This window comes from Mesitornis unicolor, unplaced genomic scaffold (assembly GCF_000695765.1).
Source record: "Mesitornis unicolor isolate BGI_N332 unplaced genomic scaffold, ASM69576v1 scaffold1823, whole genome shotgun sequence".
Taxonomy (NCBI): Eukaryota; Metazoa; Chordata; class Aves; order Mesitornithiformes; family Mesitornithidae; genus Mesitornis; species Mesitornis unicolor.
The window spans coordinates 1-17,815 of NW_010173758.1; the positions used below are offsets into that span (position 1 = coordinate 1).

The 17,815-nt window shown below is 52.8% G+C and overlaps 1 protein-coding gene across 1 annotated transcript in view; it reads right to left on the reverse strand.

Moving 5' to 3' along the window:
* Positions 1 to 2,852: 2,852 nt before the first annotated feature.
* The window catches only part of SH3PXD2B (SH3 and PX domains 2B), a gene marked incomplete at its 5' end in the record, with an annotated part of 59,472 nt that continues 44,509 nt past the window's right edge, over positions 2,853 to 17,815 (reverse strand). The window contains 8 exons of the mRNA XM_010180808.1: positions 2,853 to 4,349; positions 5,241 to 5,366; positions 5,822 to 5,871; positions 6,426 to 6,652; positions 7,735 to 7,852; positions 9,371 to 9,475; positions 11,009 to 11,143; positions 17,765 to 17,790. Coding sequence (XP_010179110.1) covers positions 2,853 to 4,349; positions 5,241 to 5,366; positions 5,822 to 5,871; positions 6,426 to 6,652; positions 7,735 to 7,852; positions 9,371 to 9,475; positions 11,009 to 11,143; positions 17,765 to 17,790 — 2,284 coding nt within the window. The remainder of the gene's footprint in view (positions 4,350 to 5,240; positions 5,367 to 5,821; positions 5,872 to 6,425; positions 6,653 to 7,734; positions 7,853 to 9,370; positions 9,476 to 11,008; positions 11,144 to 17,764; positions 17,791 to 17,815) is intronic.

Consider the following 17,815-nt stretch of genomic DNA (forward strand, 5'->3'; position numbering starts at 1 on the left):
CCCCCCCCCGATACCCGGCTCTTCTGCCCCAAACTGTGGTGATGCCCCTCTTTGCCGCAAGCCCCGGCCGCAGGGTGAGGTTGGTCTTTGGCTGATGGGGGGATGTGCCTTGCAGCCAAGCTCAGGGAATGGAGCCTCCCAGCTGCCCTCCTCCTCCTCACGAGGTAGTCGGGAAGCTTGGCCGCATTTGATGCGCGACGTACAGAGAGGAGGAGCAGCCTGGCAGAGGGCATGTGCGGCTGCCAAACCGGGGGGCACATCTCGGATGGAGGGACAAAGGCCTGCCAGCGTAATGGCTCTCGGCATCGTCCTGACAGGAGCCGTTGTCCAGGCTGCGGACCCTTCACAGACGAGGGTGACCCCCGCCTTGGGCACTCACCCTGCCTCCTTGGAAACTCTTTAGGGACAAGGGAGCGATCCTGTCACGCGCTCAATGAGCCAAATACAGTACTTGTGTCAGCAAAATGAAGCACTACCAGTTCTGAGGTTCAGTCTGAGTGGAAAGCAGAAATAGCCCTCATTTAGTATGGAGGCAACAGAAATAGCATTGTCCCCTCTGAGGAAAGCCGGGGGCAGTGAGGTCTCTGAGACAGAGAAAGGAGAGACACTTATGAGATTAAAAGGCCATTCAGCAAAGAGAGAGCAAGGACACAGCACCACAGGGAAAGGGCACACAGCCTTCCACTGCCTGCATGAAACTGCCAGCAGGCAGAGTGGATGGGGGGCACGGGTCCAGCCCCCTCCCTGGCTATGGCAGGGGCTAGACTTGGCTGCTGGGCAGCTCTGGTTTAACTCATCCTGTGCCCATTCCTTTCCAAAGCAAAAGGCATTTACTGGAGCAAGAAGAGATGCACAGACACAAGGCAGCACTGTTCCCCCAGCCCACCCTGCAGCTCTCCCGGGAGCACATCAACACCTTGCAATGTGCCACGCAAAGACTTGGTTACGGGGTTGGGTTGCAGATGCATTGCTGGTTGCCAGCTCAGGTGAGTCAGCCTGATCAGGGCTGATGTGCCACCAGGGAAAACCGCATGTGGGAGGGAGAGGAATCAGCTGGAGACCAGGGTACGTGAATTCCCACAGCTAAAAATGCACCTTGGGGCTTCTGGATGTGAGGTCAGACTGGGATGGTCAGGGCTTCTCAGGTCAAACCAGGGCTGGGACAAACTGCCCCATCACCAAAAGGACCCTGGCCTGAAGCACCACCATTTTCATTCTGTATGCAGACAGAGATCAACTACACATTCCCAGGGTAGAAAATACGAGACAGAGAAGGAAGTGAGTGGAGAACAATCCTTCAACTCTGCCAGCCTCAAATTAGAGGGAAAACTGTAATTGTTTCCAGTAGCAAAACAGTGTGGTTGTGGAGCGGCAGCTGCAGCGCTTACACTTGCAATTAGTCTGGAAAGGGCAATGGGGCTTGGTCAACAAGAAACCCACAGAAGCACCGGGTTTAAAGCTCTGCTGGAGAGAGAAATGTAGCCCTGAATCTGTAAGTAGCCAAGTACAGAAGGGAAGAAAGCAGCACCAGGGAATGACAGCTCATCCACGCTCATCCTCCTGCTGGGATAAGCAACAACTGCAGGCAAGATTAGTCTTGGCAGGCAGGAATGTCAGCACAGAAAAACCCCAGGCTCTGCTTGACCTGAAGCCCCTGAAAAGAGCCTGCCATGCAGGATTAAATGGAAGTACCTGGCAGAGAGGCAGATGGGGTGACAAACACAGCAGGGAGCCCCTGAGCACCAGACGCACCTCGCAACTGGTTGTGATGAGGAGCTGAACTCCCACATTCTGGATTGCACTTGATAAAATCAGCACCTAGGGAAGGACCCACCTCCTGGCTGCTGCCCGCCAGCCTGGGGAAGCTCTGTGGGTCGTGGGAACACGTGGTCCCCTGTTAGTCCAACAGGCAGGGCAGTTTGCGTGGGAAGGAAAGCAAAGCATCCTCTTTCCAGGGCTTTTGCGGTCATTTTGGTCCTCTGTGCCTTGCATAGTATTCTTCAGCTACCCAAGCAAAACACCTCTTGCTGTTTGGTTGCGATATGCCAAGGGAGAAGCCTGAGTAGCACCCTGGATCAGCACAGAGAGGACCTGTTATATACGTGTGTGCGTGCATGTGTGTGTTTTTCTATTTTTTTTTTTTTCACCAGGAGGATGCTGAAGTTAACACTTGTCGTTATAGAGCAGGGAAGGACCAAGAGATGGTCCCGTAGCGTGCATGGGCAGGAGCAAGGCATAGCCCTTCACCAGAGCGCAACGCCTGTGCCCGCACACGTACGCAGAGCTACAGGGACCCTGTTCTCAGCAATCATTCCTTTTTGCCACGTTCCCTATGGCTCTGCTACACACCTGGATGAAGCAACACGACCTACAACATTTCACTGTGTCCCTGAGCCTCAGGGAAAGGCAAATCTTCTTGTGCAGCCAGATTTCCTTTGCTGGTACTGTGCCACGCTTCACTTCTTTCCCTGGCTACTGTCGTATTTCTTTTTAATTCCCCATACAGGTGGCAAAAATGACTATCAAGGTCCATCTCCCCAGCACAGAGAACCATTGTAGCCACTGTATGCCATGAAGTGCAGCCCTGGCTGCATGGCTGGGCCGCTGGCACTGCTGTGAGAGCAAAGTGCTCAGCGGGACGTGGAGAGGAGGGTGTGTGGGAGCTCACAAGTGGGGAGGGGAGGCCGAGCTGCTTCCTCCACGCTGCCCAATGGGCACCAGCTGGGATGCGTGGGATCTCAATTATTATCTTTTTTTTTTAAAGCCAGCCTCATGGAAAACTATAAATTAATCTGCTAATTAAATACTTGGGTGAGACCAGGGATCTTCCAGCCACACATGCAGAGGAGCAGCTATGGCTTCTTCCGTAGGTAATTGGAAGGGATCCAGCCCTCCCAGCACGGCCCCCCAGTCAGGACCTTGCAAAACCACCAGCCGCTGCTGTTCTTCTCGCGAACTTCAAACAAAGTCCCTTCTTTAAAGCTGTTGGTCTCCTCATCGCCTTCAAAATCTGCCACTGCCACATAGAGAGCTTCCCTAGTGATGTCTGGACTGGAGACAGGGGCTGAGGTCCTCTCCTTGGCTTCCCCTCTCTCCACCGGCTTGGATATGACCTTTGGGCTTATGCTGCTTTTCACTTTGGCTTCGTCTTGAATGGAGGCAGAGAGGAACGGCTTGGCTTTCGGAGGAACCAGCATGGGTCTCCCCAGCACCGGGGATGACCTGATTTCAGGTGCTTCCCGTGCTGGGACCCTGAGCTCCACCACAGGGCCGGAGGCAGGACCCCCTGTTTTCTTGGGGGGGGGTGGTCTGCGGGGTGGCACAACAGGGCGCTGTGGTGGGGGCTCTCTGGCACTGGGGATGTTTGCTGGGCCCAGGGGAGATTTGGGCAGCACCTCTTTCATGGCGTGGCTGTCCAGCTTGGGCAGAGGTTTGCTCTCCATGCTTGGTCGCTCCTGAAACCTTCCAGAAGCCTCCATAGAGACCGTGGCGTTACTGAAGGAGCTTTCGCTGGCAGCGGTGTCCTGTTCAGTGGGTTTCTCTGGGCACTTTGCAGGTCTAAGCTTGCTCCGCAGGCTGCAAATGTCCAGTTTATCATCAGCTGGAGGTGGGTCAGTCCGGGGGGCTGCAGCGGGTTTTGGCCTAATCTGAGGTCTCGACTTCAAGAATGGATTCTGGGTGATGGGCTCAGGCTTGTCCTCCACAGGCTCAGCTTTTGGCTTGGTTGGTTTGACAATGGGCCGGAGGTTTGGCTTCTTCACCTCCTTGGCTGACACCTTGTGTCCACATTCCAGTCCCATTTCGTTTTTCAGCTGGAAGAGTTTGCCCTTCTCCGGTTTCAGCTCGGGCTTCTTGCTATCCTTCGGGGCCACAGACTGCTTGGGGGGGATCATGGGCAAAATCATGCCTGGGGGCTTCGGGGGAGGCCTCTGCCTTTCCAGTAACTCACCTTCTGATTTAATGATGGACTCTTTCCTGGGCGGTAGGCTGGGCTTCTCCTCTGGGTCACGGTCTGAGATCTCCTCATAGCCACCAGCCAAGGCCAGGTCCCCACCCTCGGGAGCCTCCTTCCCCTTCCAGTCTTTGGCCCACTTCCCACCACAGTCCGAACCGTTTGGAGGGGCCTCTGGCAGAGGACGGCACGGTCCTGTCGCTTCCTCACTGGCGCTGCTGTCGGCCATGGCATCGCTGAGCCGGAGCTGGGCCATTTCGTTGGGTAGCGGAGCCAGAAAGTTCGGCCTGGATGCGTTGCTGGTTTTCTTGTACTTATCGATGAATGTGGCGGGAGCCCAGCCTTCCTTCTCCTCAATCTGAATGTACCACCAGCCACTCAGGTTCTTCTCAATAACCTGCTGAGGGGAAAGGTAACTTTAGGAGGCCTCTCTGCACAGAAGGGCTGTCTCTGAAATGATGTCAGTGTGGCACATGGCCTCGGTGCCTCTCCATGCTGGTAGCCAAAAGCCATGTAACTACAGGACCTGTATCCTAACAGAAGGGGAACTGGGTAATGACCTCTTCCAGGGAAAGGGATCGAGGAAGGACATAGCCACGCCAAGAAGCTGCAGCTGAGCCGTCACCATCCTGTCCGGGTGACAGGACCGGGAGGCCTGGTACTGGCGGTGGCCACTGTGCGGCACTGTTGGAGCGATCAACGGCAGCGACACCTCACGGATCAGACACTGTCCGGCCTCTGCGTGCTCCAACAGTGGGGCTGGGACCTCGGAGGAGCTGACGGGGGCAGTCAGAAAGGAAAAATCCTCTTGGAGAGGGACAGCTTACATTTTGAAAAGCAAAATCAGATCTGCAAGAGGGATTCTGCCAAGCAAAAGTGGGTGTGCTAAGACAGCTGTTCTGGAAGGCTTTTAACTTTACAACTGGCCTAAATAATAAAAAACCCCACCATCTCTACCCCTATTTGCGATGTGGTTTTAATTTCCACTGGCTCAGACAACACAGCACCCACACACCTGGGGAACAGGATGACACCAAGAGCATCATGGACTCTAAAGTCTCATGAGCTCAAACGGGTTTCTCTCCCACTCTAGAAGAGCCCTGGGATGTCAGTAATCCATAGAGACAATCACATGCACCACCATGCCCAGTTCCCACTCAGAATGCTGTAGTGAGCAGATCTGCCCTGCCTGGAAAGGGAGCTTCTACCTGAAACAGGTCGCAGGGCAATGGGAGCTGGGAGCGCTGCACTGATGTGAAGATGCAAGAAGGGAACGTGACAGTCTCACCTCTACTTTCATTCCTGCCTGAAAGCTGATGCCATCAGGAATGGTGGTCTGGAAGTCAGCGATGGTGTAATACTCCTCTTCCACTTGAGGAGGGACGGGAGGTTTAGGCAGGTTCAAACCACGTGGCTATGATGAGAAAAAGGAAAACCCATCAGCACGTTTCTACAGTTGTGACACAACATCTGCACAGCCCCCCAGCCTGCAGAGACACCAGCCAGCATGGCCAGGCCAGGGAGATCAGCTGTGCCCATGCAGCATCCTCACCAACACAAACCAGCAAACTGTCTCCAGGCTGAGCAGAAAACCGCTCAGCACCAGAGCTGTTCCTGACAGCAGAGTCACCCTCCTCAGAGGGAGGGAGCCGGTCTTGAGCCTCCCACCAGCAACCCAGCCTTGCAGGACAGACTGGCCAAAAGCTCATTTAAATTCCACATGCAAAGAGAGGAGACTTGACCAAAAGCAGAGCCCATGGTACAGGGACAAGATCCCAGGCAAAGAATAACCAGTGAGCAGAGCTCCTTTCAGTGCTCCTCTTCAACTCTCTCTGCCATTGCTGCTTTCATCCATGAGGTGGCACTTACTATGGTGAGATCTCGACGAGGAGGGGGTCTCTGCCTCATCTTTGGTGACTCTGTGGAGGAAGAGATGCTGTTGAGTTTCTGGCTTTTGGTCACATGCGTGTTCACAAAAGACCAGTGAAAGAGAAAACAGAAAGACAAGAACCAAGCCCACCCCATGGGCAAGGAAGGTGAAGGAGGAACCTGTCTGTCCGGTACCCCCAGTGGCATGGGTCACCCAGGTTTCGAGGGCATTCCACTGGAAGACGAACCAGCTTTGAACCATCAGGTGCTGCTGGGAAATGCAGCTGAGGTGACCACATGAAACTGCTTTTTCATTGCAGGCCTGACCCAGAAGACCTGAGCTACAGAGGAGTTAAAATGCCCCAGCTTCAAAGAGGAGCACATCTCCAGCTGAATCTGCAGGCTGGGAGGGGCTCCCCATCAAATTTGCAGACCCCTGGGCAGCATTGTGACTGTGCAATGCCACCTCCAGACCTTGCTGCAGAGCTCACAGTGCCTGCAACCTTTCTGCCTTCCACACCCCCTGTTACATCGCCCAAAAGCCTGCAGGAAAGGCTGTGCTTACACCCCAACACAACCAGCCTCCTCCCAACTGGCCACTTACTGCGTCGGATGTCAGCGCCGGGCAGGGGACGGTTGTCAAATCTCCCATCCCTTTGGCCAGGGAGCCCATCCTTCTCTCGGCTCACCATGACCTGCTGCCGGGAGATGCCATCCAGATCCAAGGCACACGAATGAGCAGAGGAGCCTGACCCCAGCTTCTGTGAGAACATCTCTCCATTCCCCTTCTTGAGGTAGGAGGCAGGGGCCCAGCCTTCTTGGCCCTGGTACCTATGGCGGCAACAACAGCAGCATCACTGCACAGAGCTCCGGGGCCAAGAGGCCTTCCCAGAGGAGCAACCCACTGCATTCGAGTGGCGCTGAGCCACCAGACATCCCTGCAGCCAGAGCTCAGGACATGTTTTGACTGAAGGTACTGTGTGATCTGGGCAAAACGAGCTCGCCCAGTGTCAAGCTCCATGGCACACGGGCACCTGGAGAGTTCTGGCCATGAGGAATGCTACTGCACAAGCCGGCCACAGTCAGCAGGCTGAGTGCTGGGAACATCGCGAAGCCCAATCTCCTTTTTGCCCTGTCAATGGCATAGGTTCAGGAATGAAGCGCATTGGCAGGGGAACCAGAAGGGAAAACCAGAGTGTTGCTGCTAGGATTGATGTACCCGGTCTTTGGAGAGAGCACAAACCCTCTGGCTGTGCACCGGCAGGTGGGATCCCTTTGCTGGTCTAAATCTGCATTGTTTTGGAGAGAAACCAGCTCCATGATCTGATTGAAAAACCACATCCGCAGAGTGTCCCTGACATGCTGGAGGGTCCCACGCCAGCGTCAGAGACTCGCGCCGCTGGCTGAGCTGCAGGCACTACATGCTCAGACGGCACCAGCTACTGAGCTTGTAATTGCCTTCAGAGCTTTCGTGGCAGCTCTCCTTTGCTTAAAAAGTGAACGGACGTTTTTCTGGGGCTTTGCTGCTGCCAAGACCACAGGTTCAACGTAAGGTTAAGAAAACTGCAACATGTGCTCCCACCCTGCTCAAGTCCGGCTGTTTGCTAGACCACAGACAAGAGAAGATGAGCTTCCAGCAGAAAACAAGCATCAGCTCAGGATGATCTGAAGCCTTCAGCCTCAGCACATCCTGCATACAGCAGACCTGGCCTGCACAATGGCCCTTCTCTGCAGGAGCCTCCTAACACAGCCGGAGGATCCAGCCTGTAGGGATGGGGAGAAATGAGCTCTGGTACTCTGCCCTTCCTGATACCCTCAACTTGCCTTTTGGACTGTGCATCCCACGCACTGTGGGTCTGCTTTGCACAGCCCCAGCTGCAGTGCCGGGGAACAGCAAGAGATAGGGACAGTACCTGATTTTCCACCAGCCCTCCAGGTTCTTCTGGATCACCTCCACCACAGCCCCTTTGTCCAGGTTCATTTCATCCTGGTCTCTTGCAGTATACGGGTAAATAACGGTGTATTTCTCCTCTGCAGGAAAAAAGTGGTTTCACAGAGATCTTGCTTAATGGAAACCTGGACTCAGCTGAACAACGGTTGAGTGCTTTATATAATGGTAATTCCTGTTGTAACACAGGTGCAAACACACACAGGTACACAACCATTCAGAAGAGAAATGCCAGTGAAATGTATTTCAAAACAAACCCAGCTGCACTTTGACATGTGCTCCCTCGCCTTGTCCTGTCCTCTCTGGAAGAAACCAGAAAGCAATTGCTTGTGCTTAAGCAGTGCCACATTAGGGTGAAGGCCATTTTGGGAACAGTCCACTTCCAAAAACCCCACACCTCTGGACATTCAGATATTCCCACCACGCAGGCTTCCTGGCTTTGTCTTCCCAGAGAAGCACAGGACTCAAAGGGCCTGATTTACCACCCCCTTCACACCAATGACTCAAAGCAGAAAATGTCCTGTCACATCCAGCAAAACCAAGCTGGCTCTTCTCCTCCTGACCCCATCTGAGCCACCAACCCCAAGTATGCATACATGTGTTGGGGGAAAGCAGAAACTCCAGCCTCTGTACCCAAAACAAGCCTCAAAAAGTTAGAAGGAACCGCTGACAAAGGAAAAAGAGGTGGACATGAGTGGGCCTAGTGGAAGGCTGAGGAGATGTATGGGCACGCACTGAGAACTGACACAAGCAGGGTCCATCACATGCAAAGTGAACAAACATGCAGACAAGGCTCCAAGCACAAAACATGGGCAGCCGAACAAGTCTCTATGAAGTCCACCTTGACCCCATCCACTGGTGTACAAGTCCCCAAGAGTCCGACGGCGGCCAACGTGCCTGGGCAGAGACCAGTATCTCCATGGCACTGGGAAGAGCATGTTGGGGAAGCAGGAGAAGGACAAGAGAGGACATAAGGAGGCGACACTCGAGGCCCAAGAGGAGATGGGGCCGATGGACAGAGACTGTACTCACCTGGAGCCCTCTGGGGTCCTCCCTGGTCTGAACCCCCCTCCCACCTCCATCTCCCAATCAAGGGGCTGAGCCAGCTGCAGCACTACTTTGAGCATACAGTGGTCAACAGGAAGGATGTGTTCTCCAGGGGCATTTCAGGTTTGCTCTAAGCAAATGTTGCAACCTTGCTATTCTCATAATGGGAGCTCATGCATGCTCGTTGTTCTGCATGGGTTTAGAAGACACCTGAATTGTCCTAGGACTTGAGCTTTGCTTCTCCTCCAGTGCAGGTGAAACAGCTCCCTGGGGCCTAAAGGAGGCATTGGGATGGCAGGACTGAGTGTCCCCTGGAGGTAGCACCTTCAGACAGGTCAGCGGTTACACCACCAGTATGCAGCTACCCCACTCCTGCTGCAGCACTGGAGCAGAGCACTGGGCAGGCAGGACCATTATGGGTAGACATGACCCACCAGTATGTGTGAGTTTGCCTTCCCCAGGCTCGTGCCCTGCCTAAGCTGGGGAGGGCTAAGCTGTCCTGCGAGAAGCTCAGCACAAAGAAGCAGGGACAGATGTCTCTAGCAGCTTCTTACCTTCATCAGGCTGCATTGAGAACTCATCCTGGACACCATCCTGGGCCTCCAGGCAGGTCGCTGGCACCCAGCCTTGCTCGTCCGATGTGCTCACAAACCACCAGCCTGAGAAGAAAATAGCAGGCAGCTCAGCCAGGGACTCCCACCAGCCAAAAAATCCCTCTCTCCCTCCCTCCAAACCATGAGCCTGGGGGGGGCTTTGTCCTCTCCTCGCTGCCTACATGGGAGGCTGGGGTGACCCCAAAGCAACAGAGCCAAGCGCTATCTGAACGGGAGCATAGGCAGCAGCACGGGAGGAATCGCAGCTGAATGATATCTGAATGCACAGTTTCCCCCCTACGAAAAAACAGGAGAGGCTCTGAGAACTGAATGGCTCCAGCCCACCACGTTTGCTTTCCTTTTTTTTTTTATCCCTTCATGGTTCATTTTCCCTCAGTCTGGGTCAGCAAGTCCAGGCTAATTAGCAGAGATGAATACACTGTCTGCAAATCGATAGCTGACTCCTGCTGTGCTCTCGCCTTCTTTACATTTGTGGAAACAGCAACTTTTAAAAGCTGAGAGCAAATGCAGGATTAAAACATGAGCTCTCCCAGCGGAAACCTCGCCAGCTCCATAGCGGCCACCAGCAATTCTCTGGGCCACCCTGGGTGTCCAATCAAAATAAATACGTGCTCCTCAGTTAATAAAAGCACAAGCTATTTGTGTCTTTAGGGGGAAAAAAAAATAAAAACTGAGCACTATCCTCAGAACCTCAGCAGTGAGTCATTTAGAAAGACAACTAGATTGTCAGGGAGGGAATCAGCAGTTACCTGCATGGGAGGGAAAACCAGGGCTGACATTTGATGAATAAATTATTTGCCACAGCTTTTGAATCAGCTGTGCTAATAGGTTTCACTTGCTTTAGGGTTGCTTTTATTTTCCCCATTCTCAAACACAGCTGCTGGCACAACTAATCCTCTGGGGAGTGGGTGTCCAGAATTTTAAAAACCATTTTCAAAATTCATCTTTAACCTCCTCCTAAGCAACTTCTATTAAATTCATGGAATTAATTCCCCTTTTCAACAAACTCCAGGAGTGGGGCCCACAATGTGACTCGATCCCTTTGCAGAGGTTAAGAGCGCGTTCAGGTTTTGAAGCAAGCGAATGGCTCAGTTGCCTGCCCCCACTCCGTGGCCGGGTGCTTCATCGTGTTGGGAGGCAGGGACTGCAAATGCACAATGGGGGCTTTCATAGGCACCATGAGCGTATCCCCCGCTGTCGATAAAACAAGCCTGCCAGCCGCGGGAATGGCTTTTGTCCTCAGGACCCATCAGCCGAGTTTTTTAGCACAAAGAAGCACCAAGTTAGACTGTGAAAGATGGACGGCGCCTGGCGCTCCGCACACGGGTAATCGGACCCTTCCTTCAGAGACAGTCCCGACGTCTTGCCAATGCTCATACAGACAGTCTGCAGGCTGAAGCTGCTTTCTCCATGTCCTATCTCAACTGAGCATCCAAGGACATCCCTGTGAGGTGCCTGAAGGCTGTTTTGCTTAAGGTCCTATTAGAAAACCACTAACAATACAGGATTGCTGTTCCTGCCCCTGCTCTGCTATGCAGAGTAGATCTGAAGCCCTCTGCCAAACCAAACTCTCTGTACCTGATTCGTTCTTCTCAATGATATCCACCAACTGGCCCACGCACAAGCTGATCTCGGAGCTCTCCTGCTTCTGGTAGTCCGCCACCACGACATACTGCTCCAGCACCAAGGGGTCGACCGACGCAGAGTCAGCTCCTGCACAGGGGCGACAAGAACCAACCCGTGCGCCGAGGTCAGCACCAGCTCCCGAGAGCACAGGCCACCGCTCCTGAGCACCTGCTGGCCTGCGAGCAGCTCCAGGACACCCTGGGGACCCCAGCGTGAGAGACGTGAGCCAGAAACTTGGGCAGAGTGAGGAGGAGAGAGAACAAACCAGCAGCCAGGTGAGATGGGTACAGCCAGGTGAGATCTTTCACTTGCTACCCACCTTCCTGCTCACAGACAGAGCTGTCCAAGCAACCCCACCACCGCCATGGATGTGCACAGCAGCCTGCTCCCTGCTGTTGGAGGCCAAGGGGGGCTTGGGGCAGCCTCCTGTGCACTGACATCAGCTGCCCCAGTGCATGGCCTAGCTCAGACTCCAACTTGATGCACACAACCTGCCGTGACTTTTGCTGGTCCTGGCTAAAGAGCCTGGACACCCAGGTGGAGAGGTGTTTACAGGACATAGCAGCATCCCCCTGCCATCATTGCCCTTTTGTATTTTAGTCACCTTCTCACAACTCACCAGCACCGTTTGTTCTCTCTGCTATTTGCTCCACTAACTTTGCTCAGCTTCCCCTGCAGGAAAATCCAATTTCATGTCAGAAAAGAAAAAAATCACCCCCAAGGAGGAGAAAAGGGGCAGGATTCACTGGGAGCAAAGTTTTTCTTTGGCCAGAAAGAGCTCTGACAGCCAGAGGAGAGGAGAGTGGCCCTGCAGCAGTGGCTGCGCGGAGGCCAGGCAGGCTGCAGGTGGCACTGCAGGCTGCCGGCTGGGGACACCCGGCAGAAACACCGGCCCCTCCTGTGCCAGGAGACTGGCAGGGCAAGGCTGGCTTGTCTTCTGCAAGCACATTTTCATTTAGGAGAGTGGTCTGTATATAGATGGACCGTCTTCTCTAGGCGTTGCTTGCTGTGGTAGCACTGCAATGGTGGTTTCCACTTGCATCTGTCTCTGCGTTAGGAGCCAAGGTTGTCCCTACACACAGAGCAAAACGAGCCTTTTCCCACACTTGCACAGAGCCCTGATGTGTCCAGGGAGACCATGCAGTGACCCTGGGCTTTGCAGTCTCTGAGAGCAGACGCTCTGTGGCTCAGTGCTGAGCCCAGACTCTCCAGCTCCACCAAGCTCAGGCTCAGTCTTCTCCTAAACGACCCAAAAGGCATCTGGCTCCCCAGAGCACCAGCAGCAGTTGCCCCATCTGCCTCCAAAAGCCTCCAAAAAGCAAAAAGGTGTCGTAAACCCTTGCTCACAACTCCCTCCACCCTGAGCCCTGGCTCAGGCCTTCCAACCCAACACTCTGCCTTGCAGCTTCACAACCTGTCAGATGAGGACACTGTTGTACCACCTCACTCTCCCCAGATGCGATAAGAATAAATTAGTATTTGCCAAGTGCTTTGGATATAGGAACATATAACTACATAATGAGTGATACAAAAGAATCACACATCTGATCATGAGTGTTAAGTCAAATTTACAGGGGCTGCGCATGTTCTCTGAGCTTGGAGCCTTAAGTTTTGGGTTGGAGGCAGAAATCACATCTGGCCCAGGCCTCTAGCTGCTACAGCATGGCAGATACATGGGATGAGCACCTCCCAGACTCTGAGGGGTAAAGGAAAGAAATGATGTAGAGAATGATAGTCCCTTGAGATAAAAAGGCAAAATGAGGCAAAGACAAATTCAGGCTACATATCTGGAAGAAGTTTCTATGGGCACATGCACCTACACTGCAACCCCATCAGCTGAGAGGTCTCAGCCTGACAAAAGATCTTTCCCATGGGGGAATCTGCTGCAGGGCACAATCCTGCAATGAGCAGCACGAGATAAATGAATAGAGATGAACAAGATCTAGCAGGTCTCCAGCAACTCTAGGATGCTCTGTTCCCCCACAGAGAAGTTCTCCTGTGCCCAAGGTCACAACCTCTCAAACTGGTTCTGAGAAAGAAAGACCACAACAAAGACTTAAATGAACAATCTTCATGACAGTCTTATATAAAGACAAGGCAAATTTTCTGTTATTCTGCTATAAACTGCACTCTGCAGAGCTCCAGGTGAGCTGGCCAGGCGCAGTGGATCTGCTACCGCTAATGAAAGCTTCCTCCATTCCAAAACCCAGAGGTGGGGCACCAGACAGGATTAAAAATAGCCCTCTAAAGTGAAAGGTGGATGCTAGGACTATCTGTTCTACTAGCTCAATTAAAGGTTTGTGCTTAAAGTGATCAGAGGCTCTTCCCAGCCCCTGAGAGAAGAAAAACAGCTATAGGAAGAAGTACTCTCCTTTCTGCCTCCCTCGCTGTAATTACACCTGTTGCTCAGAGGCTATTTGTAGTTTCAGCAGGCAATTCTGGATCCTCCAATGTACCTATTAAACCAACAACAGAAGTGGTAAACCAAGCTTGCAGGAAGAAGTAGGAGTTAATTTCAGGAGCATCTTCACCTGGCATAATTGTCCTCAACCACAAAAATACACGCTCAAGTTAACAACAAAACATGCTATTTATGGGCAGACTTGGTCTCTTAAAAATAGCAATGGTGTAAACCTTGCTGTCTGAGATGAGAGACGGTACTAAAGCTCTGCAGCTGGGGAGGGGAGGACACATTAGTGCAGTCCAGAGACAAGACAGCCATAGGCAGGAGCACCCCACACTTGTAAGACTGACACAAACGTGGCCTAGAGTGGGTGTGCATTGAGTCCAGAGGCCACTGTGGTCTTTGGGCTGCACTTGCAGGACTGATGCTTGTGGTGGATGCAGGAGAGCCACCAGGAAACGCATTCAGCTCTGTAAGCAGGAGTTGTCTCCAGGCACTGCACGTCCCAGCTCCTGACCCCAGGACTGCTGGGTGCAATGACCTTGCTCTCCAGACACCTCACACACGGGTCAGCCTGCAAATCTCTGCAGGTTTTGTTCGACCAGGAACTTGGCCATTCACTTAAAGTGTTGAGATGTACAAAACCAGTAGGAAATCTCACAGATGTGGGGTTGTTTGCGACGCTCCCAGCCTTTCCAATCAGTGCCAAAAGTGAGGACTTTCTTATGGGGCTTAGGTACTGGTGCCTCCAGAGGGAAACAAAGAGCTCAGGACTGAAATACAAGAGGTGGCACAGGTGCTTGTTTTTGAAGCTGGCCCTTGCTGTACACTCCAGCCCTTGCCTACTGCAGCTTCCAAAAATGTCATACTTTAGATAAAGTTTCTTCCTCCTGGTCCTCCATGCTAGTCAGACTCAGTGCTCTCAGGACAGCCCCTCCTCTTCCAGACCTGATGAGTTTGTGAAGATCAGCACTGCAAAAGGGAGCTGTTTCCTGCTCTCACATGAAATGAGCACTAGATATTGTGCTGCCCTCTTTGCAAGTCCTCTCATCTCTCCAGGGGCTTTTCCAGAACTGGAAAATAATCACAGGGAAATACCATCCATCAGTTTTAGAAAGGTCCCCCTAAGGCTGCTGGAGGATATGACAGCTATGTTTTCACTGTCTCTCATTAGACTGAATACTGGGGTCTGGGGTCTCTACACCATCGCAAGCACATTACATAGCACAGCAAAAGTCCTGTGTCCACACAAGAAAGCATCTAAAGTAAAACTGGCAGTGAGATACTGGAGCTCTCTGCCAGTCTCCTTGGGCAGCTCCACCCAAATGGAAACTGTGGAGACATTTTCAGGCTTCCCTGTACTAAGTCAGTGTTACAACGAACCCATGACTTCCCATCTGTGCTTTCTGCTGAATTGCGAGAGGAGTGAACAGAAATGTTCAAAACAGTCCTGGGGACTGATATGATGACTACTTTTAGACGTACCTAAATTTCTGTCCACGTCAGTCTTCAGAGCCCAGGGAATAATCCACCCCCCTGCAAGCTGCAGGCTGCACGGAGCCTGGGCCCACATCTAAGGCTCACGGACGTGGGATTACAAATACTGGTAAAAAAGTCAGCAGAGGAACCAGATTTTCTTTCCAGTGCTCACTTACACTGGGCCATCCTCGCAACAGCAAATGTCATTTGAGTCTCTTGGTCACCGTGGAGGCTCAGGGCAGGCAGCACTTTAACCCACTTGGCATCCCAGTGTTTGCTTAAATCTCATTTCAAAACAGTGTTTGCTGTGCCAGGAGCTTTGGAGCTCTTTCCAACACTCTCCAGAAGAGCTGCTCACCCCCTCTCTGGCAGCGCTGTGAGAAATAAGTAAACAATCGTTGGGAAACAATCCGCACCGGTTTTGTTTCTGAGCAGCTATTGCTTGCCCCCTCCTCAAGGACATCCCCTATTGAAAGAGCCTTTTGTGTGCCTTGCTGTATATTCGCTACCTCAAAGCAGTCCTGGCTTGAGGAACTGATAAACTATCAGGGACCTCCACAAGGTGGAAGAGGATTCAGGGTGACAACAGCAGAATCAAACAGTTGCTGCTGCCAGAAAATGCAAGGCAGTGAAAGGAGCCTCTGAATACATCTGGCACAAGGCATCGGCCCTTTGCAACCTCACTGCATGCAAACATCTTTCCCTGACGGCTGCTGCATGTACGCCAGGTGCCATGGGCAGAACATCGCATCCTGCCTTGCCAGTGCAGGCTCGGGTTTGGATGTTACCCAAAATCTCTCTGTTCCTTCTGTCTCAGTGGTGCCAAGCAAACAGCATCTCAAGGACCATTTTCTCTTTGACCTCAGCAGCACCCCTGTGTTATGTATAAACCCACCATGCCGACAGGACGGCAGAGCGAAGCTCCCCATAAACCTGCAGATGAAAGGCAGAACAAAGCTCTGTACACAAAGAGGAGAAAAGCTCCTGCTTCTCTAGCAGCCAGCAGCTTAACATTGAATTCTGCCCGCAAAGAACTGAGTTACGCAGCAGAAATTTTCTTTCTCTTCTCCTCAACCCTAGAGAGGTTTTCTTTTATCTTGCCAGATGTAAGTGGACTGGGTTCAAAGTGATCTAAACACACAGTGATCTCGCAGGGAAACGTAACACCTTTCCCTTACTCACCAAATGTTCCTGCTGAGCCAGCACACAAGAGGAGTTTTCAAGGCGAGGGAGATTTTACCTCTGTTTTATCAAGAGAGGTGAAGGAAACAAATTGCAGTCAGTTTTTGTCCCCGTCCACAGCCAGACATTTCTCTTTGCCTCCAAAGCTCTCCTATCACTTCAGCACATGAAAGCTCATACAGAAACTGCAGTCTGTGCTTGCTAATGGCTCCTGAAAGCTATAAAATGACCATGCCAAGGTCCAGCTTTCACAGACGCACCTTGCAGCAGTCAGAATTTGAGGAGAAAATGTCGACAAAAGGTTTCAACCATACTGGTAAACTCCTGCTGGTCAGTCAGGAGAGCACCCAGTTGTTCAAGCAGACAACAGCTGAGCTTTTCATATGCATCCTACAGCTACTCTCAGGTAAGAGGCTGGGACACCATCAGTTCTCAAGGGAGGGGTGCCCTGCAGATCCAGTAGAAAAGAAAGAGGAATTAGTCTTCGAGTCTCCCCTGCAACTTTTGCCTCTCCTCCTAGAGGAACCCACTCATCTACACGTGAATTTGCTTATGCAGCTTACAGCAATGCCAACTCTCAGGCCAAAAACCTTTCCACAGCCTACTTCCACAGAATCTCCCTCCAGCCAAGACTCAAGCCTTCCTTCCCAAAGACCCTCATGCTACTTTCGTACCTTCTGTGGCTTCAGTAGCTGAAAGGTGCCCTCCACAATCCACAGACTGAAGGCTCTTCCCCTCCTCTCTCCTCCTCTTTCTGGGGAGCTCAGATAACTGCTAAAACACACCAGTGAGGGAGTCTCTCAGAGATGTTCCCCACTACGGAGGAGCAGGAGTAGAACACTGCAGATCAAACCATTCACCCAAAGGGTCCCAGCTGGTGCAATCATGAAGCAGAACCTACCACTGCATTGCGGGACTTTCAGCCTCACGCTGACCACCACAGAACTCAGACCCTCCTCCCGACTTGGGAAGTTTTGCATCCTCATCCTCCTGGCTGCAGACCAAGCCCTGCCCTTCACCCTAGATCTGAGAGACAGCCCCTGCGAGCTGTACCGATAGCCAAGCGCCAGTCCCCAGCCCACTGTACCTCCTCTCCACTACTGCCTCGTGTCCACCAGCCACCACAGAAAGCTATGGGCGACGTGACAGCTTCTTGCAAGGGGCTTTTGCCCACCCAGCCCGAGCAGGTGTCCCCCCGGCGAAAGGCAAAGCAAGAGCAAGGGCCGGGTAGCGAGCGGCTGTTACTACCTCTCTGCAGGAAAGAGGCCGTTCTCTGGATAAACCCTGATGGAGGAACAAAACGACGGGAGACAAGGCATGAGGCGGGGAGGGAAACAAACTCAGGGTGACACTAATGGTGGCAACAAGTGAACAGGGAGGCCAGTACAGCGTGGAGAGCTGCAGGCATCTGTCCCACCTTTGGGAGCACCGCAGGAGGCGCAGGGGATGTGAGACCGGGACTTGGAGGCCGCAGTGAAACCCTGGGTGGATGGAGGGGGCATGCCGTGATGGGGAGCCCTGTGGGGGAGCACAGCCTGAGGCTGGCTCACCATGGGGCCAGACCCTCGCCCCACTCCAGGAGACCACGGCTGTGGGCGGAAGGAGGAGCTGGTGGAACCGGCAGAGAGGAAAGGAGTCCTTACCAGACCTCTTCTTTCCAACGGGCTCCCTGAAAAAGAGAAGGAAGAGCGCCA